This window comes from Microtus ochrogaster, linkage group LG4, assembly GCF_000317375.1.
Source record: "Microtus ochrogaster isolate Prairie Vole_2 linkage group LG4, MicOch1.0, whole genome shotgun sequence".
In the NCBI taxonomy this organism is placed as follows: Eukaryota; Metazoa; Chordata; class Mammalia; order Rodentia; family Cricetidae; genus Microtus; species Microtus ochrogaster.
This window is the reverse complement of record NC_022030.1, coordinates 44,448,260-44,474,579: the sequence shown is the minus strand read 5'-3', so window position 1 is coordinate 44,474,579 and position 26,320 is coordinate 44,448,260. Positions and strand designations below refer to the sequence as shown.

Genomic DNA, 26,320 nt, shown 5'->3' with positions numbered 1-26,320 from the left:
TGTGTGTGTGTGTGTGTGTGTGTGTGTGTGTGTGAGAGAGAGAGAGAGAGAGAGAGAGAGAGAGAGAGAGAGAGAGAGAGAGACAGAGACAGAGACAGAGAATGTGAATATGTCACGGCAGATGTGTGGAGTCTAAAGGCAACACATAGGAGCAGTGAGCTGGTTCTACCTTTCTACCACATTACCACGTTATGTCCTTACCAAGTAAGGATGGAATTCAGGACATCAAACTTGGCAGCGAACACCTTTTCTCACTCAACCATCTCACTGGCCCTCTTGACTCATTTTTTAACACCAATATTATTAATCATTCATCCATATTTGTCTAAGAATCAAACAGAAAAGGCAGATAACAAAAAGAAACACAGGAAAAGAGCATCAAGAGGAGGAAAAGGGCTAGAGAGTGGTTTAGTGGCTAAGGGAGCTTGTTACTCTTTTAGAGAACCGCCATTTTGTTCCCAGCACCCAATTTGGCGACTCACAACTACCTGTGAGTCCAGCTCCAAGGAATCTGATACCCTTTTCTGGTCTCCTTGGCTTCCCGGCTTCCCCACTATTACACACACACACACACACACACACACACACACACACACACGAAAATGTAATCTTTAAAACAAGGAAAAGCAAGGGTGCTGGAGAGATAGCTCATCAGTTCACTGATTAAGAGTGTACACTGCTCTTTCGGAGAACACAAATTTGGTTCCCTACAACCATGTCATGCAGCTCGCAAGTGATCATAACTTCAGATGCCTCTGAAGACAGTTAAACTGAAGTGCGCACACATAGTGATACAGAGATACACACATAGAAAATGCCTCTGAGGACAGTTAAGCTGAAGTGCACATACATAGCGCTACATAGATACACACATAGACAATGCCTCTGGCCTCTGAGGACAGTTAAACTGAAGTGCACACACATAGCGCTACACAGATACACACGTAGACACATAAATAAGACAATAAAAATAAGACTTAAAATATTTCTTAAAGAAGAGAAGGAGAAAATAGAGCAATGGGAACTAGAACAGCGAGATTCTCCCTTAGGTGTAAAAATCCTGGCCCCCAACATAAAGATCCATCAGACATACGGCTTTGCTTCCTACCTGGAATGTAAACATTAATTTTATAGCATTTTGTATCTAGTCATTTGGTAGTAAGAGACTAAATGGGAAAGGGACAGTGTAAATAAGGATGAGCGTGACTCAGATTGGATGGTGGTGGATCATCTCTGTTAGTAACTTTGGGGAAAGGAACGGCCAGATTTGGTCTTTCAACTTCGGGACTTTTGAAAGCATGGAAAATCAAGGAAAATATAGGGGAAAGAATGCAGACCAGAGCCAGGAGAACTTCTACCAGACCCTCCTACTTAATTCACTGTGTGTCCCCCAGTGAGTCATCTGATCCTTGCTCCCTGGTTTCTTTACCAAGAAACTAAAGGTGTTAATAAAAATGGACTAGCTATACATAATCCTTTTCAATACCTGGAAATCCTCTGGCTGTCAATATAATAAACTTCTTATGGCCAAATCTTGCCTGTCTGCAAGAAGCTAGGCACAAAGGAGATGGGATTTGCCACTCTGATCCCTCTGCATATAAAAGTGCCATGTTTCCAGGAACCTCAATGATAGCGACTTGAAACCACAGTGTCTACCCCATCTCCCAGACAAAGTCCAACTGTTACACTGTGGCAGATGATAGAATATTTCTGTGGATAGACGCTTGTAGCCATTAAATCCTCTTCCTGATAAATCAATAGTTCTCAAATACAAAGAGGGGCCAAGGAAAATAAGATGTGTTCATGAAAGGAATAAGACAGTGGAGAGGAGTAGGGCCAACTGAAAAAGAGAAACACAGTCTCTGCTCGCTGGTCTCACCTGGGAAATGTCCACCCAGCGTTGACTTTCTTTTTTTTAAACGAAGCTTCAAACCCAAGAAGGCTATCTGAACTCTCCTGAACGTTTGGACTATGAAAAATTAGTGTACGAGATAAGCAAATGAGCCACAGGAGCCATACTGGGGCTTCCATTCCGAAAGAAAGGAGGAGAGGGGGAAAACTCCAGGCACTTCTGTGCAGTTCTTTCCTGTTTGAGTCTTAGGGGAGTTACCGACCAGGAAGACCTGAACTGCTCTCCCCCAATTCTGAGGCAATACCCTTTGGAGAGAGACCCACTGGAAGGAACACAGAACAAGTGTCTTTGCACACTGAAATCTGGCTAACGCTCTTGCTCAGTACCCCTTGCTACAATCCCTATTCTTACAAAGTGTCTCGGTAAGAAGTATGAACTACAGAGATAGCAGCATGGAACCCCAGGCAGGTACTATGATGACTCACAGCAGCCTTGAAGCTTGAGACTTCCTTTGGGCTAAGTATGGTGCTAGTCACAACTGGCGGTCATTCAATGAAATAAATTTTACATAAAAACATTTTCATATTTAATAAAATTATGTATGGCTGCACTTTAGTATCTTATCTTCTCTGGTATTCTATGTACTTCTATATCTTTTAAAAACGAATTTCCCACATGTATACTCTGCAAACCAACAACTCTAACCTCTGAGCCCCTACCATACCCTGCCTATCCATCCCCCTCCCCACAAATGTCTCTGTCATGTTCACGTCTATCTGCTTGGTCTTGTGAACCACCTGGTTTAATGAGGGCCATCTGTGTCTGAGAGTTTGGAGTCTGGTGGGCTCAGGAGAGGCATAATTAACTTAAAAATGAAGAATTTTTTTTTAAAGATTTAGATTCATACAGCCATGTTTATTTCTCATCGCATGTTCCTCTGTGAGGTGACTGACTGAGTGAGACTCCCTGATAGATAGGACTGGTCAACAGGATAATGACGGAGGACAAAAAGGTTCTGGTTAGATGGTAGGCCGTGAGAGGCAGGGGTTGTAGCTTTTTTGCGCTGATATTAACTCAACGCTCACTTCGTGAGTTTCTACTTTCTGTCAGGCACTGATGGGAGACTCCTGGGGATCCTGTAGGTCAGACTTCACTGAAAATTGCCCACGGTATATCATATTGGTGTTTGTAACATGGTTACAAACATGGCAGTCAATGGTCCTTTTCCTGCTCCTGGATAGCCATCTGGGTCCAGCCAGGACATCCAGCTATGGAGCTGGGGCTGTGTTTCTGTTCAGAAACACGAGCAATGGAAGGTGATCTTGTATATGTGTAACTAGTACCTGGGATAGATCCGTTGCTATGGCAACACAGAAAAGGAGCCAATACATTGTTGCTAAAGTGGTCAGTGAAAATGTTGTGACAGAGGCACATTTGAGGTAGACCTTGACTAATGAGAGAGCCATTGCAGAGTGGAGGGCAGAACAATGACATTCTTGAAGTACAGGCCACATGAGGGAGGGCCTGGAGCCATCAAAGCTACACTGTGTATTTTGGGGAAAGATGCCCCACCTAGGAGGTTCTGATGCACATGGTACATGATCAGGAACAGTGAGAAATATACCAGCAAGGCCCAGAAAGGGCCAAGGGCGATCAGCTTCAGGTCACTGGTCAGCTAGTTTAATCTGGTTCAGCTTTGCTGGGGCATTCCCTGAAAGGGCCTGGCTGCTTCTCTAGGTAGCTGGTACCAACTCGGGGAAGTGGTATTTCTGAAGCTATGTGTCTTCACAAAGTCTTCCTAGGCATTGCTTTCCCAGATTTATACTCCCAACATAAAGCACACTCACAACAAAGCACAAAACAGAATCGAAACAGGGTAAGAAATCAATACATATATGGCCTCTATCCTACACAGCTTAAAAAAGAAAAGAAAGGTTCCTCAACACAGCCCCAGTGAGCTAAGAAAGTCTCCCCACCAAACAACTATCTGATAGCCATTCGTTAGGTTTACCATATGTATAACACACACACACACACACACACACACACACACACACACACACACACACACAATGGAAGGAGTGCTGAAATTAGATAATGAGAAAAACTTGTCCCCGACAAAAAGATTTTTCATACATTGAAACATTTTCCTTCAAAACCCTCAGAAAGGTTTTTGTCAAAGATCCAACCAAAGGTTCATGGCCTGAGCATGTTTTTCTCTTTTGTAGCCTCTCACTGTGGATGTTTTTCTGGCTTTCTAAGCAAAGAGGAAACCTCTCCCATTCCTGTAGGCTGAGTTTGTGACCCAACTGTAGCAGCCAATGGCACTCACTGCTCCAGGGGGAGGGGGGCCTCCTCTAGATGTGGGGTGCAATCCAGATCTAGCCGGGACACCTGGCTATAGAGGGCTCTGTTAGCTACAGCAAGGGTTCGATGCTGGTCACCTAAGGAGATCTCCAGAGGCAAGGATCCCTCATTTAGGACGGAGTGCTCAGGGATGCCAGAACTTTGAAATCCAGCTCTGTCTGCAGCTTCCAAACTGACAAAAGCTGGAAAGAGTTGGAAGCAGCTCACCGCATGCTCCAGGCTCAGCCCCCACGTGCCCCCCCCCCATGACTGCAGCTGACAAAACCAATATAGCAGTATTATGGACTCTGCAATATCATGAGAGAGGGCTTTACCACTGCCTAGAAGGCAGAAGGGAGGGGCTGTCGGATGCAAGAGAGAATACTGTCTACCCATTGAAGCCAAGGAGGCAGCAGCCCTGAAGGAGCAACAGAGTAGCCCAGGGTTCCTTAAAATAAATGTCTCCAGGTCCAAGTGTTGTCACCAAGGACAGCTACACCAAGCAAAGTCCAGCCCACAAACAGCTAGTATCTAGTAGCTTCTTGAATGCCAAGGAGGGAAAAGTCATGCCGGGGGCTATGACAAAAGTTTGAAGTGTATCATGCAAACACAATATCCATTCATTTACAGTCATAAATTCCTAAAGCATTCCACTGTCACTAAATATCTACTTGGATTTGAGTCACCTTCAAACACCAAATGAATACTTTCCATTTTGTTCTGGTTTGTTTACCCCAAGAAAAAAGGCAGAGGAGATATGCTAACATCTCCAAGATGCTGGCATCACCAGGCTTGAGTCACTTCTGCTTTCCCTAGGGCTCTCAGCATAGAAAAAAGGTCACTTTCCCGTCCATGAGGGCTCATGATCCTATCCAAATGCCTCCATCACCAGGTCAAAACCATCACCAAAGCTCACAGGACGCAGTGAAATGAGACTCCCAACATCTGCCTTCATGTGCAAGTATGTGCTGTCTCCCGACACCAGGCCTCGGTAGTACCAGTGGCTGCCTGCACACAGCCAACTGTCATGAAACATAAACAAACACGCTTTCAGGTACATATTAGTCCCACAGCCTCCACACAGGCCAAGCAAATGCCTCCTTCAGCTTCTCAGATTCTAGCTTTTGATTCTAAATAGAAGTTTGACCATTTCCTATTGAAAAGCAGACATTCTTTCTGTCTGTCTGCTGTTAATAGCATGGCTCTCCCCAGAAAGGCCTGAGTAGATCAGACTCCTGCAGCCTGCTCACAAACATTCACATCTGTCAGCAGAGTAGATAGCATCTCGCTCATCGGGCCTCCAGCAGAACTTCAGGACCAGGACATTCCCTGTAATCTACATTCAGCAACAGACTACCACCCCTGATGACCATGAACCACCTGCTCTGTATTTAGGTGCTCTGTTGGGACTTCTTTTGCCTGACATGATTTACTAAGTCACATAGGGACACCTACTAACTTTTCTTTTTTCTTTCACCTCCCCCCAAAAAGGGAATTTTAAGAAAGCTTTAAACAACACATGGATTCAATGCTAATGACAACACTCAACTCTAGTATGTGGGAGGCTAATTTTTAGAATAACCCCCCTAATCAGACATTAAAATCTGTTCAAACACTATCTAAAATGGAGTGATATTTGTGCATAATCTGCAGACCTCTTTAAGTAATTTCTAGATTGCTTCTAACACCCTTCACAGTGTACGTGCTTTGGAACTAGCCGCCACACTTGCTGTTTAGGAAAGCAGGATATGGAAGGAAGAAAGAGGAAGAGGCGTGTGCACATGCTCAGTCAGACATTACTTTCTCCTAAGTTTCGACTCAGCCTTGGAATAGACACAAAGTGCCACCATACAGAAAACATGGAGGGTGACAAGACTTTTGTTTAGCAACAGCAAACTCCAGCTAAATGCAGAGAAAGAAAATGAAACAACTTTGAAGATTCAAAATAATGAAACTCAGGTGTTCAAGAGTTGCTGCTAGAATTATCAAATATCTGTTCCCTTTTAGAGTCTTTCTGAGTAGTAACTATAAACACCTGGGGAAAGTTCTGGGAGGCCAGTTTTAGAAAGATGGGTAGGAAAATTCCTCGGCCATGTCAGATGTGTCTGAACACCATCCACTCTTGGCCACACGTCCCTTTCCTCCTGTCCCAGGGATATTACACGTTTCCATAGCTACTCTCCTCTCTTCTTGTCCCACTCCTATACACTACGCTCCGTGGAAACAGCGACGATGACCCTTTGGTTCACTAGAACACCCTCCACACGTAGCGGAGCTTAACTCTATCACTGAAGAAAGAGAAGGAAGAACAAAAAAGGGGGGAATTAAATAGACGGGATGGAAGAAAACAAACAGAAGGGGAAGCCTGAGTTACAGCTAGCTGTAGGTTAAGCATCCCCTGGCTTACACTGAATGGGTGACCATTCTCGTGTGCCACCCATTGTTGGTAGACAAGGGACTCTTCAAGCAAGGCCGGCTGACTTCAGGAGTAGGAAAGTGTCAAAGAGCAGGCACACACGAGGCTGGGAGGCCGGGCTTCTTGTCTTCTCATCGCTCTGTTTACACTACCTGCCCACTGAGGGTCCTGCTAAATACTCCTCTCCTTTCCCTCCGTTTTCCCTTTCAGGCAAAGTTATTCCCTAACATTCCCTTGTACTTGCTCCATTCTGCCACTCCCTCCAATACAAAGAGGAAATACTCCCTCTAGCCCTGCCCCTGTTGGTACTGCTTTTCACTTTCCTCCTCCCCCTCAGCTCCCCTGCTTTCCTGAAACTTCCCTTCACCCCCCGCCCTGCCCCCCCCCCCGGAAAGCTGTCGTCTTCTGGTCTTCATTTCCCATCGAGACCTCCACTGATGTAAGGAAATTCTTTCAAGGTACCCTGGGAACTCAGCCTCCCAGAATTCCTTTTACTCCACTCACTGCTGCCCAAGAGAATAGAAAACAGAAAAAGGAAAGAGGTCAGTGCACGGCTCAGCTGTCTTCTCCCAACCACACTCTACCTCTCCCTGGAGAGGGGCTGTCTTCTACCCGATTCTACCCCTATCATGGGCCAAGACACAGCGGTTCCACTGAAGCCCAGGTAGGACGGGACTATTACACATCAGCCCACTGGAAGCTCAATTCCGGGCAAAAGTGGTTAGACATAAAGAGGCTAGACCCAGAGTACATCTGATGGATCGATATGCAGCTTCATCAATAACAAAGCTGGTTCACCTGCCTGGCTCTCGCGACTACTCCACAAAGGCTACAGGAAGAGAAAAGATCCATTTATTGCCTGTGCTGAAAAAGCAGCAGTGCCTATTAGAGAGCCCTCTTGATGGTCCAAACCTGCTAACATGTAAGACTTCACACACACACACACACACACACACACACACACACACACACACACGAAAACATGACTGGTCCATCACTCCATTACCTAGACTGCTCTTTAAAACTGAAAAAGTAATGATCCCACAGGAAGACCAAAACATTTAAAGAGAGCAGAAAGTTATAGAAAGTCCAAGTTCCCCTTTCTTGGGATCCTTTTATACCTCATCCCTTCCCCCAAACTATCATTCTGAATTCTCCTATGTTTTATATTCAAATTTTATGTACATCAGTATGCACAACAGATAGTTTTATTACTTTTTCTTTTCTTGTTTATAGAAGGAAAGGGATTGGCTTTTGGGTTTTCATTTTATCATCTGAAAGGTACAGAGGCTAGGGCAGAGCCCCCAACACCCACTGGAGCAGACCCCCCACACCCCTGCTGGAGCCGAGCAGAGCCCTCACCCCCCAACACCCACTGGAGCAGACACCCCCACCCCCACTGGAGCCGAGCAGCGCCCCCCCCCACAATCCTTATTGCTCATGGTTTTCCTAGGTATTTCTCCTATCTCACCACACTCCTAAGAAATGCCTCAAAATAAAACAAGCTTTAGGATGGGTGTGTAGGTCTCGTTGGAGAAGCCTGGGTAAAGGACACATAGGTCTCTTTGTACTCTTTTTTTTGCAACTTCCCATGAGTCTATAATTATTTCAAAATAAAGTCTTCAAAAATGAGTGACTCTGTGCTTTAAGGGGAAAGGCACAGTGAGGGGCCCCTCATGTAGGAGAAAGGGGACCTACTTAAGGAGAGCAAAGATTTTAAATATAAATATCACCCCCCCTGGCCTGGCTACTTCTATGGTCCCTGGGTCAGGGCTCCTGGGACAACACCAGTCAGTTTCTGAACTATTTTAGGACATATTTGATCTTTTTTTGAAGAAAACTGTTTTCAAATGAAGTTAACTATCATAGTTATAAATTGGAATGCTGCTACCTAATCTGAATCATTTACCATTTTTTTTAAATAGTTGAGCCTTTCTAATCCTCTCTTTAAAAAAAAAAATCAAAGCTATACCTTCAATAAACACAAGTATTCACGTTTACAGAGATAGGCGCAGCTGACCAGATGAAGAGTCTGACCAACTCAAACCTCAAGCATTCGATGGCCACACTTCTCTGAAATCCCTAGAGAAGTGGTCAGGAGGCTGAGGAATATCCCTGCCCAATTTCACCTCTCCTTCCTCATGGAAATCTAGAGTGGAGACCGTCGGTAGCTGTGAGCTTTCAGAGACCCCACTGGACTCTACTTCAAGTCTGCCTACTGAAGCAGACAGACCAAGAAAGTACTGGTAGATGGTACCCCTGCCCAATGTCACCCCGAAATGCAAAGTTTCACTTTGAAGGGACACAGAGGCACAAAACTGCACAAGCCTAAAAGACAGATAAACTAAACACCCAGGCCGGGCCCAGCCCACAATGTTTATTTGAACATTCAATATTTTTATTCTGCCAGTGTTTTAGACAGAAAATAAGCAGGAAACGGCAATTCTTAAATTCTAGCTCTTTCTTGCTGTGTCTTGATTTCTTTAGCGTCTCTTGAAATCTGAGATCTGTCAGCAGATTTTGTATCCCCCATAGCAGCAGCAGCTGGCTAGAACTGGTGCTTCCCCCTTAGATGCCAACATTACCACCTTTCCATTTCCTGCCACTCTGCCAGCCTCTCCTTAACTCCAGTATCCACTCCCACGGCTCTTTGTGTTTGCGAATGTCTCCATCACCTTTCTATCCCCGATCTGTTCTCCATTCTCCAAATTCTTGGTGCTCTTAGCACACGCTACATACCCAGTCTTCACCTGCCCAACAATGCCTTAGTTTTGCTTATAACCACAAGGAAAAAGGAAATGTCCCCACGCCCCTCCTGCTCTACCTACAGGACTATGAAAATTAGCCATCGAGGGCTGACACCAGCTTCTCCCACATACCGTCTAGATGTGTCGGTTTCTTAGACAAGAATGAGAAATTGGAGTCAACCAGGTGACTCCCTGGGTAAAAACACTTTATGCAAAAACCTGGCAATGACAAGCTAAGAGCACAATCCCAGAACCCAGGTAAAGGAGGAAGGAGAAAACTGACTCCAGAAAACAGTCCCATGACCTGCAAAGGGGCGCTCTCTCTCTCCCCCTCCCTCCCTCTCTCTCTCCCTCTCACACATACACAATAATAATAAAATCATTTAGAAACCTTGTAAAAAGTAGTAAGAAATTAGAGAAGCATGCTTTGGTTGCAGGACACTGAGACATCAGTCTCCAAACCTATAGGAAACATCCTCTCTGCTGGCCAGCTTTCACAGTGCCAGAAGAAACTATGAAGGCAACTGGTAGAGAAAATGTCTTCAACGGACTTACCCAGTGGTGGACCCTGAATGTTACAAAACCCGGCCTAGCAGGATGCATCTTGGATTATACCAATATATCCAGCAAGATGTATTGGTGGCATGACCGTTATGGAGGTAACCAACCACTTTCCGCTTGGATGTGAAACCCATTCACAAGAGGGAATTCATGGCTGATACTGCAAATGTAGCCAAAGGCCCACAGCTGAGGAGGTCACAGACTTTCACGTAGAACCGCTGGTGTTGTTTGGGTAAATGCTCATGTTGTCAGACTGCTTTCTAAATCTCTCTTTATACCCATGGACGAGGTAGCTCTGCATTTTCATTGCCAGAAGCGCTTTGTCACTGGGCAGCAGTCACTACAGTGGCTTAGACCTGGTCAAAGAGCTGCAAATGAGTGACTGCAGAGTACTGTCCTAACCTGGGCCATCAACCTGTCACAAACCTAAGGTCACCTGAGAAGAGAGTCCTGTGGACATGGGAGTGTTTTCTAATTACTAGTTGGTATAGGAGGACCCAGGCCACTGTAGGAGCTTAACACCTAGGCAAGCAGGTCTATATAATAAAGGTAACTGAGCAAGCAGAGAGGGCAAGCTAGTAAGCAGCACTCCTCCACGGTCTCAGCTTCAGTTCCTACATCCAGGTCCCTGCCAAGGCTTCCCTTGATGATGGACTATAACCTGGGAGCCAAAGAAACCATTTCCAAGTTGGTTTTGATCAGTGTTTTATCACAGCAATAAAAAGCAAGCTAGGCCAAATGCAGAGCCCTATGCATCTATATCAACCCCCCAAGACTCAGGGAATATCACAGGAAGGGAGGAGAAAGAATGTAAGAGCTGGAGGATGAGGAAGGGCTGTGGAATGCTGTCTCCTGGGCACGGCGGTACACATGCACTCAGAAGCTATGGTTGCCTGCATTCCAGCATGGCATTCCAGCACACAGGAGGAAGTGTTTACCAGACACCCGGCCCTAGCTGAGGAGCTATGGGCAGCTGACAGCAGGGGTGTTTTGTGTGTGGCCCCACGTGCACGTCCAGCAGGCAGCACAAACTGAACTCACTGAGTTACTGGTAGGGCATGAAAGAGGAAAGGGGAGAGAGACCTGAGAGGAAGTAGATTGATCAAGATATGAAATTGACAAAAAACACATTAAGTGATATTAAGAATTGATGAAATTTCTTGTCTGTGAAGGGTATTAAATGATTTCTGAAGAAAAAAAAGTAAACCATGCTAAAAGCAACACCCCATTCAGAGGCATCCCCTCTGTCCATAAGCACTGTCATTAGTTGAGCTTTTGGGGTGCTAGACTAACATGATAAAAGGGGTCCCCAGGCATACCTCACACCTGGCCATGCCTTCCCATCTAGGAAGTCTGAAACTATCGAAGAAGCCCTAGAGCACTGTCCACTATAGATACCACACTCTGGCTACGTCACAAGTAACAAAAGGATAGAACATCTCTCACAGAGACCTAGAAGCGACATCCCTTCCCAGTGCTTGGGAACACAGACTGAGAAAGTCCTTAGTAACCGACACTTGATTCTCAAAGCCCTGTCAGCACGAGACCTGTCCTGAACAGCAGACAGGCACGAGCATCCTCAGGAAAGATGTCATGGAGGTTGGCCAGTCCAGTTAGTGCGGACGTGACGTCCTTCCCTACCTGCGGCAACTCCATCCAAGGTCAACGTGGCCCTATTGGAAAACTCGTGCTCCCTTCCTACCTTCACTCTTCCCACCAAGGTCATCTCTGGCTGAGACAAGAGATCACATCGAATATAGCCACATAGGGCTCTGTGCCTCACTCCTACAGTGGTAGAAACTTAGAAGACTCTCAGAGAAACCATATCGGAGGTCCCAGTAAGCCCAGGACTTCCTATCCAGGTAAGCCCCCATCTTCCCATCACAGAACAGCATGTGACAGTTCATTGTCAATGAGTCACTTAGCCACACAGATCCACTTTCATACACAGAGCTCTCTCTCCCACCCTCAAACCTAGCCTTTCTTCATCTCTGCATGCTTCTACCAGACAGAACGTGAGCACGCACATGCACACACACACACACAACTGAGTTTAAATATGTCAGCATATTTTAATGATAAAAAATGTGGTTTAAAGGTCAACAAGAAGCATTAGCTCAAAGCTTGAAACCACAGTCTCCCCACCAATATCCAGAAAACATAGTCCAGGACGCCACGTGATGCATACAAGGTGATCACATCCTTGTGTCATTTGAAGATCGCAATCCTGTCATTACAATGCCAGCACTGCAGATGGGAAAAAGAGCTTGATGATTTGTTTCCGTTTACGCTTACGAGACTGAATCCCTCACGTTTTCCATGTCCTACCACCTCGGCTGCCATCACACACTTCTATGAGATCAGCAAACCTGATCACCTCACTACAGCCGTGCGTGTTTCAGAAGTTTTTATTGCTGGGCAGTAGTGGTGCACGCCTTTAATATCAGCACTCGGGAGGCAGAGGCAGGCGGATCTCTGAGTTCAAGGCTAGCCTGGTCTACAGAGCGAGTTCCAGGACAGTGTCCAAAGCTACACAGAGAAACCCTGTCTCAAAAAACAAAACAAACAGGTAAAAAATTTTTTATTAAAAATAGGCGCTCATGTGGGAAATCATAAAACAAAAACGATTACTACAAGCTTGTACCTGAATGTCTGCCAATCAGATGTCCTGGATCTCGAACTTCTTCATTAAAATAGTAGTAATAGCATTGGTAATAAAATCAAAAGAAAGGAAAGAGAAAACAGGGGAGGGAAGGATGGCAAGGCTAACGGCAAGGGCTACTCCAACACTGACCTTGCTCGCATTAGAAGGACAGAGAGAAAGCTGAAGGGGACACGAAAGTTGTCCCCCAAGGTGGCGCTGTGTTGTTTAGCACCACACTCACAGCCCAACCTGCACAGTCCACCCTGGCAGGCACTGCCCTAAGCAGGCTGGCCCACACCACACACTGTGCTAATATGCAAATGTGTTTATATTACTGCACAGAGGGCTCACAATTCTTGAGAGACCAATCCTGGCTTGGACTTAATGGCCCCTAAAGCTCAGCCAGGTTATTTGCAAATTGAGAGGGAGGAGAAGAGATGCCCATGAAATGTATAGCGCTCTTGGACTTCTAGTCCTCACAACTCTGTCTTTCATGACCCAGAGGCGAGAGGAAAAGGTCAGCAGGCATGTCTCGGGTAGAGCAAAGGGCCTGCGTTCTGCTTCTCTTCTGCAGCCCCTTTGTGCCCACACCCTGTCTGCCCATATTCCTTTCTCCTTCTTTCTTTTTCTTTTTCTTGCTAGAAATATTTTCTGAAATATTTTATTTGTGGTTCATTCACACAGTAATATAAATGGCACGTGGATTCTAAACACACACACAGAGGGGGAGAGAAAGAGAGAGATAGAGACTGACCTTGAGTCACGACTTAGTATTCAGGCGTTTTAGAAAGGAAAAAAAATAATTAGAGATTGGAGAAAGAGGGGAATAATTCATATTAAGTCACTCAAAGAGATTGCTTTAAGGGGGGCATAAAAACGACCCTGAAAGAAAAAATCCCATCTGGGCAACAAAAGTGATATCCTTAGTTATATAAGGAAGCCAACAGAAAGGAATAATTCCTTTAAGCACCCCTAATGTAGACAGGCATTCTGAACGCACTAGAAATGAAGGCCAAGTGCCTTGCTGGCAATTTCTGAATGTCAATGGCAGGAAGAGGGCAAAGCCCTTGAGCCTTAGAAAGTTTTTTATTATAAAACCAGGACTTTTTAGCACAAAGAACACCACTTCTACAAGTCCCACAAAGTCAACATCCACAAAAAACAAAAAACAAAACAAAACAAAACCCCGCAGCTACGCAGCTAAAGTGTCAGCAGAGTTCTGCACATGTTTCTACATCAGGGTTTTGGCAAAAACATTTTTTCTTAATGAGCAAGCAATGTCTGGTGGGAAAATAAGGATTTTGAGTTTTAATTTTATTTAATAAATTTCACTTAATTTTAAATGTCAGCATAAATAGCACTGAAGGGGTTGAAGAGTTTGGGGGTTTTGTTTTGTTTATTTGTGTGTGTGTGGTGCGCGCTTTTAAATTCCATTTTACTCTCATTTAGAACAAGAAGAGGTTGCACGGCTCAGGAAACCCAGAGTCAGTTTCTTTCCAAGTTGGAAAGTGCTGCAGATACCAATAAAGAATGGGTGCTGGAGCAACTGCTCAGCCGGGTGGGGGAGGGGCAAGACAGATGGTCTTTTCCACCCCAGATTTCTATCATCTACAACAGAACCCGGATGACCAGGGAAAAGTGAGAGGCAATTTGGAAATTGCCTTATGAAACAGAATGAGCCCCAGAGAAAAGACATTCAACAAGATGGGAGAGACTGAGGCAAAAATTAAAATGGATTCTGAGTGAATGCCCAAAGCCATGCAGTTTACAAGAGTGACGGAGAAGTCAGGGCTGTCCCCAAACAGGAGCTGTTGGGAGGTGCAGGGGCCTCAGAGTGCTGCTAGTCTAGGGGTCCACCCCAAATGCATGCAAATCGCGGATGCAGGAGGATGTGAACATCGGAGACAAGGTGAATGGAAGAAGATGCCATCCTGCCCCAAACATCCAAGGTATAAGGGAGACTGACACATGTATGCTAGCCAAGCGAGATGCAGCTTTAAGCCAGTGGATGGATGGATGGATGGATGGATGGATGGATGGATGGATGGATGGATGAGCAAACAAATAACATTAGAGGAAATATATCCTCGTCTGGCTCAAATGATTCACTGTTTCAAGAACAAATGAAGTTGTAGCCTAGTTAACCGAGTCCCGGAAAGTGGGGATGAGATGAGGGGAAATAAATGTGTCTAAAAGAAAAGAAAAAATAACTTCAGTGGTCAAGTCTGGCATTTAATTAAAAATACCCCTCAAATCCAAGACAAACAACGAAACCTCTGTTAAATCTATATATAAACTTCTAAAGGTAGCCCTGGATATGGTACAGCAAAGGAAGCCCGTGCTACAAAATGCACAAGCTCCTTGCAGCTACTATTCAAAGGAAAGGGTGAATAATAATTAATAACAATAATAAAGAGGCCTTTCCACTAGTAGGTGTAGGTTAACACACCTTAAGGAAATGAAGAAGCTTAAACACATTTTGAAAATCTAAACCTGGGAGAAAACAGCATCCTCAGTGCTATGCAGTGGTTTGACATCTTCCTAGGACAATCCATGAAGTGGAGAGAGGGAGAGAAGGGAAGCAACTAGGGAAACTGAGGACACCTTCTGGACATTCGCCACCCTTATTGGCCAATGGGACTCCCCTAGTCTTGTTCCTCTATCTCTAAAACAACAAGAGATGCAAAATCCACTGAAGGAAGGTATGCAGCCTTTACACAGGCTGGCTTCTGGAAAATACACCTCTCCATAGGTGCTGAACCAAACCTGAAATTCCAAGATATAATCTTTGAGTTTTATAGCAGTGTAAGCGCAGCTGCACCCCCTCCCTGGGAGAAAACTCCTAACATGAACAACCGTATCAAATGATTGCTTTTCAGAGGCCTATTCACAAACACCCCACTTTATCACAGAAAGAATAGTCCTCGTATATGTGAGTGCTTCCATTATGTCTTATTTGAAGGAGGAAAATGAAATAAAATTCCTATCTGAGATATTTATAGATCTCATAAAACCTGATTTGTTCTCATGAGCTGCTGTAAGCTCAGTCATCAGGTAAGCTGGAAATGGGAGGTGTGGTAACTAGCACTGTATTAAGTTATATGTGCCTAATTCTGGCTCCAAGAAGAAGGGGGAGGGGAGAATACACACTGGAAAAACTCAGGAAAAGTAGCTAAAAATAAGACGGGTGCAAAAGAAAGGGCAAAGGTTGGATGTTTGCACGAACAAGCCAAGAAAATTCCAAGGATGTCACCCTGGGTCTGACTTCTGGGGTCAGTGCATTCCTTTCTCCAGTTCTAAGGACTAGGCGCACTAGCTGAGTCGGTCACAGAGCCAAAACTGGAAGCACTCATTTGGATTCGGCCAAGCCACTTTTATGGCATGTAACTTTAGGTAAGCCACTGGATGTCCAAACCCCAGTGATCCCATCTCTAAACTGGGACGAGCACACTGTGTGTTTCACATGGTTATGCAGAAAAGAGAATAAAATCATACATATAATACTCTCAAAGGAGAAAATCTTTAGGAAGTATCTGATACATATTAGGTGTTATTTTGATCCTTTTATGATAATAAGAATAGTAACCACAGCGTATCTACCATCACTTTTGCAACCTGTTTACTTTGCAGCCACAGTAAGATAACTTGCTTAATCATCTCCACCTCAATTTTCTCACCTCTGAGGAGGAAATTCTGTAATATTTTCTTGCTAGTTACAGAATGAATGTGTCAATGTCAAGAGGCTATGAGCCCCTTAGAACTTTTAAATTCAATATATATGTTTGTTAAGATGCTCATAAACAAATGTGAAAATTTGATTGTCTGATTGATTGATTTTTCAAGACAATGTTTCTCTGTGTAACAGCCCTGGCTGTCTTGGAACTCCCTTTTGTAGACCAGGCTGGCCTTGAACTCACAGAGATCCCCCTGCCTCTGCCTCCCAAGTGCTGGGATTAAAGGCGTGAGCCAACACTGCCTGGCTAATGTGAAACTCTTTACTGCAGAGTAAATCATTTCTTGGTCATTATTAAAGGAAGCAAGAATCTGGAGTCACAGGGGAGGACTTAGAGCTAAGGGCCAACAACTCCTGAATGTAGAATTCAGTATGAGCAGGATCACAGGAGAACTACTATGCCCACAGCCTCCTCACAGGGAACCTCCAATGCCAGAGGAGAAACTATACCCATGAGCAGGGACAATGGTCCCCAGATGAACAAAACACAAAGGTTCAAAAGTCAGGGGCAGGTAGTATCGATTTCCACTCCTTTGTAGATTGAACAAATCTGCCGCTTCTCCAAAAGTAAGCACCAAGACTATAACCACTCCATTGAATTCTGCTCACTTGGCCTTGGAAGGTGAATGTGTGTGGGGTCAAAAGCAGGTGGACATTCCCTTGCAGGGCAATCGCTCCATGGCTAATTGCCATTTTCACAGCTGGGTTGAGCGTTCCAAAAAGCATCCTTCAACTCGGAGCCCTAAGCTTCTCCTGGAGGTCTCTCTTGCCAACCATACCCCTTCAAAGACAGCTTACAGATAAAAGGACAAAGCTACAGGAGATGTAATTTTGCAAACATCACAGTTTGAGAAAGAGGCGTTTCTAAAGCTGCTCTGTGAATATCACCACATGCCCATAGTCATTACCACAGGAGCCAAGCCTTCCATGGATCTAGAGGCTGCTCTTTGCCCGAACGGCCTCAGCAGTCATTTCCCTACAGTTTATTTTTGTTCCTCTTACTAGAAGGATGGCGCCTTTGATTTTTTTTTTTTTTTGTTATCAGCAGAGTCTACTTTCAAACACTGTAGCTAGTAAGAAAAACGGAGAAGTGGACCCTAATGCCTGCCTGTACCATCTGATAGACGGGCGTGCATGCACGCATAGATTCCTTTTAAACCACAGAGCAGGCTGAGCTAAGTGGAGAACCCTGACTGTAGACTTACCAGGGATAAATTATCTGAAATGTCACTAACTGGATACTAATGCCCAACACCACAAAGCTTCCAGAAATGGAATTTGACCAGGTTAAGCAAACTCGGGGTGGGTCATAGGAAATGTGAGCCAAACAGAACTGCCTCAGACATACCAAGTTTGGAAAAACAAAGAAGATGGGTGGAAGAAGCCCTGGACAGCTACTCCTAACAAAACTCAACATCCCAACAAAGCTGGATGAGGAATATTGAACATCTCGGTTCTGCTTCCTTAGAAACAGCCAGCAATCTTATTTTCAAATTACTCTAACGTAAGGACTGATAGTTAACCCTCTGTATACCAGTGGCTCAAATCTGAGGCTGCATATTAGAATCATATTAGAAGCCTGACTGAGTCCCTCCCAATGGGATACCACTTGCTTGGTCTGTGTGACTAAGAACCATGGTTAAAAAATTACATCTTAAACCACAGCCACCACAAGCTCTCAAGGAACTATGGACCCTCTACTGGATTTACTAAAACCTAGCAGGTAAATATTAAAAGGTAACTATCAAAATCATAATTAAGGCACAACTCTGTTTTAAGAAATATAACCAGAGTAAAAAATAGTATAACAAGAAAAGACCACAAGGAAATAAAGAATTAGACACAATTTGTTAAAAAAAAAAAATAGAAGCAGTCGCTAATGACTAAGGACAAGAAAAACAGGTGGGTGGTTTCTTGGGAAATACAGCAACCATCTGAAAGTTAAAGGATACAGAATTTAGACAAAGAAAATTGCAGAGAGAGGAAAAAGTAGAAAAGGGGAAAAGGGGGAAAACCTTAAATTAAAAAAAAAAGGTAGATAAAGCCACTTGCCTCATTTGGATGCCACTGGCTACTCTTAAGAGCAGGGGCAATTTGCTAATGTGATATGGACCTGGTCTTGTTACAACTTGACACTTAGAGTCTTAGACTTATCCTATGTGTAATATGGAGGCTTGAAAGCTGACCACAGGAGGTGATACAAAGACAGTTCCAGAGCAGTGACAGAAGGGGATAAATTTGAAGGCCAGCGCTAACACATTAAAGCCAGCTCAATGGAAGATTTAACACTGATTTTATGTATCAACTCACAGGATTTTTCAATCTAGAACTTTTTTTTATTATAGAGTATACAGAGAGCAGCGAAAGACGGCTGGAGAGCTGCAGCTAGGTCATGAGAAGGGTTGCCATAGTCACAAAATGAAGAGGGAAGACGGGAGAAGAAAAGTCAGAGCTTTAGTGATGGTGAACAACCTGAAAACCCTGCAGCACACCACATTCACAAAGATCAGAGAACAGAACACAGCGCTGACACATTACAGCAGACTCTAACTATGGGGGTGGTGTGCGGAATTTCAGCTTCTCAGCTCTTAGAAGGCAAAGGGTAACCATGAGGCGAGTTTCAGGAGAGAATTTCTCCCATGAGAACTAGCAGGGAGTGGGGGGGGATCCTAGACTTTGGAGTGACATGGCAGCCGTATAAATGCTCTGTTTGTGAGACTGGATTTCTTCCTACTTTATGCACCCCAGCCCCACATCCCTCTAAATTTCCAGAGAATTGAGAACATTTCAGAAAAGGCTGTCATGAACTGGGCCACGAAGAGGCGAGTGCTCTATGCAGTCCCCTGGCTGGCAAGGTGTCACAGGGCCACTTCCCAGCTGCTGCCTTCTGTATCAACCCCAGGTCCGTCTTCCACCCAGCCCTTGAGAGCTATACCTAGACACACCTCCCCACCAATCTGCTACTCTTTGCATGATACCACTGTTTAGAAGAGTGGCATTATTACTATGGGGTTCTCGCCTCACACCAAGAACAGAACAGAGTTTTTATTTTAAAAACCACTGTAGATTACTGAGGGTGGGAGAAGGGTCAAGCTGAACCCATTTTCCCTAAAGTATTCTATGGTTTGTTCTAGGGCCAAGGCGATGTTAATGTAAACAAACGTGTGTGTGTTTGTGTGTGTGTTTTGTTTCTGTTCTCGTTTCCAAGGTAAAAGGAAGATTTTTCTTGTGTCTCTTTGGGATGGGAGAACGAGAAATTAGCTGAAGTATATTCATAAGCAGTTACCTGAAAGTTACTCAAGTGTCTGAGTCCTGGTCTCTGGAGCCATCAGTGCTAACAGTGATTCAACTCCAGTATTTCAGGGTTGCGCAAACCAGAAGCCCTTTCAAGATTTGAAATTGTAAGACTTTTATGTTCTTAGCTTTGTTACAAGCTAGAGGCCAGACTTTCAAGATGACCCTCAGGAAATGGTTAATGAATCCATATTCAGAAATAGATATTGCACGCAATTCTACATTAATTATTTTAATTACGTCAAGTCATTTCCGAATGACACACACATAGACGCCATTTCCTGGACATTACGAATAGGTGAAGTCACACTGGTGCTCACTGGCCCCCAACATGCCCCGAGCTTGTCCACAATAGAACTGAGCAGATCTCAAGCCTGGTTGAAATAAACAAGTCCATTGGTGAAAAAAAGACAGGCACAGACTGACGGCAAAGAAGAGTTCATTTTTACAATGGCGACCTTTTCTGCCTTAACGTTAGACATGTTCTCTTCTGGGGTGAAGCAGCCATGGCGCAGAATCAGCAATCCTATTCGACTCTGCATGACTCAAACACCACAGTCTGCACAAATAAAGTCTTAGTAAATGAAATATTTACCATGGAACAGGTTTAATATAGCTTTATAAATAGAATATTTTATTAATAGCCAAGTCCCACACAGCATCACTGGGTCTATTGCTATCACTGGGTCAATCAGAAATGGTTTCCCTCTGGAACCAGAGGTCACTTGCATCTCAAGCAGGTGGACATTTGGGACTCGTTTCCCCAAGGCGACTGCTGACTCAGCTGGAGCATGCACAAAGGATGTGGCAGACAGAGCTCCTGCAACCGAAAGTGGGCCCAACAGAGCAAGCATGGGCAACTAGAGAGCAGGGTCAGAGCTACTCGGGCAAACACGCATCTTAAAAATGGCAAGACTTTATTTGGGGGACTCCTAAATGAGATTTAGTAAGAATGTTTTCTCTTGAGGATGTTCTAAAATGGCTATATAATGTAGGGAAAAGAGGAGTATTTTCTAGTTTTGTCAGTGTTATATATATAGCATTAATGATTAAGTATTGTTAGTAGCTGTAGTTTTCTGGTTCCTTCCTTGGTAGAGTTGGTAACACATTTCCACCTGTTTATGATAAGCAAGAACTTAGCTGGTTCGAGAGAACAAAGGGATTGGTAGGACACAAAGTCTCTGCCCTCACCATCTTGGCATGGTTCATGTCAAGTCGGGGAGCTGTCCTAAACTTCCAGCAAATCCCAGCTCCAACATGTGTGCTAGTTCCAGGTAAGTGAGCCAGCACCACGGAGGCACTGTATACACTCACCAGTAACAGGTCCAGGGAAGGCGAGTAAAAACTCCGGACAGGAACATCTACCAACTAACAGGTCAAATATTGGAAGAGGTCCCCTATCGTCATGAGCTAGCTGCAACTGCACAAAGGAAGCACAGAGAGCCTAAAAGGCAAGGGATTCTGTGAAGGGAGAACTTGAAGAGTCGGAAGAGAATGGCTATCAAAAGCTCCATTCTGACCCTCTCTAAACCATCCCCATTTAAGAGGAGGCAAATTAGCCTCAATAGGCATTTCTATGTAGAAGGGGGCTGGGAGAGAAGACTCACTGGAATACTTAAGGTCTCCAGTATACCCACCCATAAATCATCCCAGGGTAAAGCTGTCACTCAGTATCCTCCACTTTGCCTTTTAAATGGATGGGACCCCAACATCCCCATCTCCTCACAGTGCTGAGCAGGACTGTGAGACGCATGAGAACAAAGACTAGTGAGTCCCTTCCGCTTGCTGAGGACAGGTAGAGTGGCAGTGTCTGCACTGAGATCGTTGCTTACTTTAAAATACCAAACTGCAAACAGGTAGACTGGATGATTATGTGTGCGAAGACGTGTCTATTAAGAGAACATAAAAGTGGATCCATTACAAAAAGGCTAAGTGTGTGACTGGTGGCACTCACATGTGCTCTCGGTATTCAGCGACTGCATCGATAAAGGAAATATTCATAATCATGTAGTTCTGATTCTTTTCTACCAAGATACTGTTTCAAATAAAGAAACAGATTTACAGTAACTGACACACACACGCACAAAAGCCAGCTATTTTATCCTTTCAACGTGGTTGCCAAGGCTCCTTTGTGTCTACAAATTTCTCAGGGTGGTGCTGTTGCCAAGAAATTCTAATTCATGATAAGGTTTCCTGCAAATTGGGACAGTGGCAAACCTGCAGATGGACAGTTCCTGCAGTTTGCTTTGTCTTGCTGTTTGAGGTAGCACCTGGCAGCCCAGGCCTGTGGAAGGCAACGCAAGGGCAAGATCTCCTCACAGACCAAACCCCAGCTCCGGTACCACGAGGCTGTTCTTGGAAGGCAACCATTTCTGTAGGTTCTCCCCCTAGAGATGCCCCATACCAAAAGCCCTCATAAAAAGTGTTTCAGAACGCCTGAAACCAAGATGAAATTGCAGAGTTATGGGGACACATTAGTCCTCACAGAAGCCAAGATTGCCATTAGTTTAAAACAACGGGGGATGGAGGAGGAGGAGGGAAGGATGTTCTATGATTTATTTATCTGTTTCCAGTAGCAGTGGAAAATTTTCTCCAAGCAAAAGAGAGGCCTGAAATTGACCCCATTCGCCAATTATGAATCAGCATTAACAAGGAACATAATTCCATAAGAGTTTTCAAGCAAACATGCCATGCTTCTCAATGACATGTAGCAAAGTTAAGTGCAAATAATACTTATTATCATGACTTGGGACTGCCCTCATGAAGCGGCATGCCGGGAATAAAGAATCTATAAAAATTCTAAGTCTCTATAGGGTCTGGAAGAAAATGAATGTGCTACATGAAAAGCTTTTTATTTTCTGAGTCAGCAGTCAGTTCAAAGAGTCCAACTTCTCCTGACTTTATGGATATACCTCGCTTTGCCATCAAATGGTACCCTGCATTTTACTCTCGCTTTTGTCCTAGCCTTGACTGTTTTCAACTTTTGTGCAAACAGCTTCTGAAATATTTACTGAAAGTTTTCAAGAGCTTAGGGTTGGTAGCCTTCAGAGTTATGTCAGCTGAATCCCGCAGAATAACAGACTGCATAAGCACACATGCATGATTTACAGCTACATGACAGGCAGAGGTGATCTTACGTGGGCCAGGAGCTTAAGCACGCAGATAGGGGCCAGAGGTGGAGGGCTGCTTATCTGGGGTGTCCATTTGGATTTTTAATTACACCAACAACTTTGGGAGCTGGACCTCTGGTTGACTATCACTGCCTAAGAATCCATGTCACACACGCAGGAAACTATCACACAGCCTAAGTCTGAAGGAAGTCGACAAACAGCACCTCCTCGGTTTTCCAATGCACAGGTGTTCTTGGATTTATCATCCAAAACCATTCTCTAGAAACCAAACTGGATTATCAGTACCCCTGTTTCCCTGAGGCCAGGTATATCATTCACTTTAAGAAAAACATCTAATAATGATTCCTCATTTGACCTCTAGAATCCAGTTGCCCCACAGCACCATCGGGAAGCTTCCTCCTGCCTGGGGTTTCTGTAGCAACCTTCTCGAGCTGTTTTGTCTTAAAATTTCACCATCTGGTTAATTGTGAACTAACAGTTGCGTAAAACCACCAGTACCCCTTAGACTCAGAAGCAAGGGGGCTTGGGGAGGGGGAGGAAGGAAGAGATAAAGGCTAAAGGTTTTGTCATCAGCATGAACTCGGGTCCTAGTTACCTTTATACAGAGCAGCTGTGCATCGAGTCAGGCGCAGGGAGCTCCTGGCCCTGGTACCCTGTTTACAAGTGCTTGTCCACAAGATATGTTTCCATGTGGACTTGGAGAAGGGTTTTAATATGACAGAAGATGGCAGTTGGAGACAGTTAAGGCAAGAAAATAAGAGAGGACATGAGAATTCCTTTGCCTACTCATTAAAAAAAACAAACCACTAAGCTAGAGGTTTCTAGAAGAGGGAGGAGGGAGATAGAGGAGGGAGGAGGGGGAGAGGAAGAGCAGAGCTGGCTTCTGAGGAAACAATAGATCTAATACATCCCCTAATTGTCAAGCCAATGATGTTTCCTTGAAGCTGTACCTTCTGGATTCTCTAGGCAGATCTAGAAAAGCAGGTATCCTCTAAAGAGCCCACCCCGCTCCGTGAGCAGGCTTTACTACCTTGAAAACTTGAACCAAAACAAAGTTGTGTGATTCATCAGGAGGGAACATTGCAACAAATAAAGCCAACTTTCTTCCCTCCAACACTAAACAGTTAGTTGCCAACAAGGGTTGCCTGGGGCAGGCTGACTAAATCAACAGATTCCCTTTCCTAACCAGTCTAGACGGCTGTTAATACGCCACTGACTCCACACCAATGGGCTGACTCTGTGAAAAGAAGGCTGCTCAGAAAATGAAATTCTGGCAATATTTTGGCTTACTTCACAGGCGCAATGAAAAGAAGGAAAGGGATGTAGCGAGCTCCTTCATGTGACCTAGCCTTGTTAAGGATGAGAGGAAAGGATGCATGCTCCTTTGGTGTGGCTGGGTGTTTTTAGCAAAGGCCAGCAACCGCGACCGTCTTCCAGTCTTCCGATTGGAATGCATGCCCTGCACAGGCTCACAGACACAGGCCACCAATACCTGGAGGAGAACTCAGCTTCTAGCCAGGCGAGAACAACTAGAAACAATGGCACCGTCTGAAGAGCAAGGGCTTTGCCACTGGCTCCTCATACCACGAGCTAAACATCTCTTCCTAAAGCAGCAACTGTTACACCCCAGCCTCGAGCTGGCAAATCCTGCTTTGGATCCTGGCAGAGAAAACCCAGCCGTTCATTAGCCTTAACAAGCTGCTGTCACTGAGCAGGGAAGTTACACGAGCAGCCACACACCAAGGATCGCACAGCCCTCCCCAAGGGCAAGTGGTTTTATCTTGGATGGACTGTACAAGTTCACACTCCTGACGTTCAAATCTGGAAGGTCTTCCTGGACTCTCCACTTTCCATCGTGTCCCCTCTCCCCAGCCGCCCTGCCCCCACCTACCACCATCTTTCCTGCAGAATGTCCCCTCAGCAGCTCCTAATCTGTGCTGGAAAAACCACTGTTTCCGCAGCAGACCCAGCACTTTCCACTGACCAGCACTTTCTTTATTCCACTTCACAAAGCCCTGTAAACTTGTCCCCAGTCAGGCTTCAACCTCACTTGCATGCCAAGCCAACTTGGCATCTTAGGAGTTTCTTAACTAGTCCTCTAAGACAAAGTCGGAAGCAAGGAAGCACACACCACCCTTTGTCCAAGGTAGAGCTAACCTGAGAGGCACCTCAAACAAAAAAGAAAAACAAGGGCACAGCATTGGCTGTTCATTCCGGAGGCGTTAGCTGGGGAAACCTACAATGCATTGTCAGCCTAAGACCCATCTTCCCATCTTCCTGTACACATCCTTAAGTGTCTTTTGTCACCTGGCTTCTATTCCCACAGCTCACTTTCTAATCTAAAAATCTAGCTCCTAGCTAAATAACTGGGGAAAACATTCCGTGCCCCCCCACACACACACAACTGACGATGGTCCTCAGCGCCAGCTGAAATAGATGAACCTGATTTAAGTACTAGGAAGGTCAGAACTCCTGAATTTGGGAGCGTGGCATCCTGTCAACCACTGCTCAACCACCTTCCCACCCGGCTCCTCTATACCCCAGAAGTTCACCAGCAGGTCTCTGCTGGGGAACGGTGAGCCCGACAACGTGTGCGCAGGGATGTGTGTTGGTGACAGAAACGCAGGCAGCGAGGACCAGGACAGGCTCAGCTCAGCACACTAAGGGGTTAGGGGTGGGTGGAGAGGTAAGCGCATATGATTGTTTCAGAAAACATTTTAAACAACACACAGACAAAAATAAATAAGAAAATAAGAAAAAAATAAAAATTCAACGCAAAGCCCACACCAACGCAGCCCCCGCGTCTCGGCCGCCGCAACACGATTTACACAAGTAATTTAAATCATTCACCTGCTGCCAGGTCTCCTCCAGGGATGGCAAAGCTGAGAAGTAGCCGGTGTCGTGGACAAGTTGTAGCTCCTGGAATATACTATAACTAGCCAACACGTCCATGCTGCTGCTGCCGGGCAAAACCGGAGGAGAAACCCTCCCCCGAGCTCAGCTGGGTCTGTTTGTTTGTCAGTCTGTCTGGCTCACCCCCCAAGAAGGCAGACATCCAGTGGCCCTTTTGTTTTGTTTTGTTTCAGTCAACTAAAAAAAGGAGAGAGAAAAAATCAATGCAGGAGAGAGGGAGAGAGGAGGTGAGAGGAGCGAGTGAGTGGGGTGGATGGAGCGAGGGATCCAGCGTGTACAGTGCAGATGACTGCCAGGAAAAGGGGACTTCACGGGAGCAACGATTCCCTTCCAGGACTCTAATCACTCCAGTTCGTGGATCAGGAAAGGGGATGCAAACTCACTGACACGAAGCTGCCATCTATATCTGCAGCGCTGTTCGCTCCTAATGCAATCTTTGCTCTTTATTTTGGGAGGTTGCATTTTTTTTCTCGCGATCGCTTCTCTCCCCCCCACCCCTTCCCTTCCCTCCCCACCCCCCACCCCATCCTCGCTAGTTTGTAGTCCCCCCCCCCCTTGTCTCCTCCTCCTGCTCTTCCCCCTCCCCAAACTCCCTCCCTCCGCCGGGCTCTGCGCGCAGCCGTGGGATCTCGGAGGAGGGTGTCCATTAGGCCGCGTGTGACCATGTAAGGTAAACAGGGGGC

The 26,320-nt window shown here is 45.2% G+C and overlaps 1 protein-coding gene across 2 annotated transcripts in view; it reads right to left on the bottom strand.

Moving 5' to 3' along the window:
* The window catches only part of Klf7 (Kruppel like factor 7), an 82,890-nt gene extending 56,793 nt beyond the window's left edge, over window positions 1-26,097 (bottom strand). For both annotated transcript variants that reach the window (XM_013351679.2, XM_005361479.3), the window contains exon 1: window positions 25,575-26,097. In XM_013351679.2, coding sequence (XP_013207133.1) covers window positions 25,575-25,676 — 102 coding nt within the window. In that variant the 5' untranslated portion in view covers window positions 25,677-26,097. The remainder of the gene's footprint in view (window positions 1-25,574) is intronic.
* Window positions 26,098-26,320: the final 223 nt, after the last annotated feature.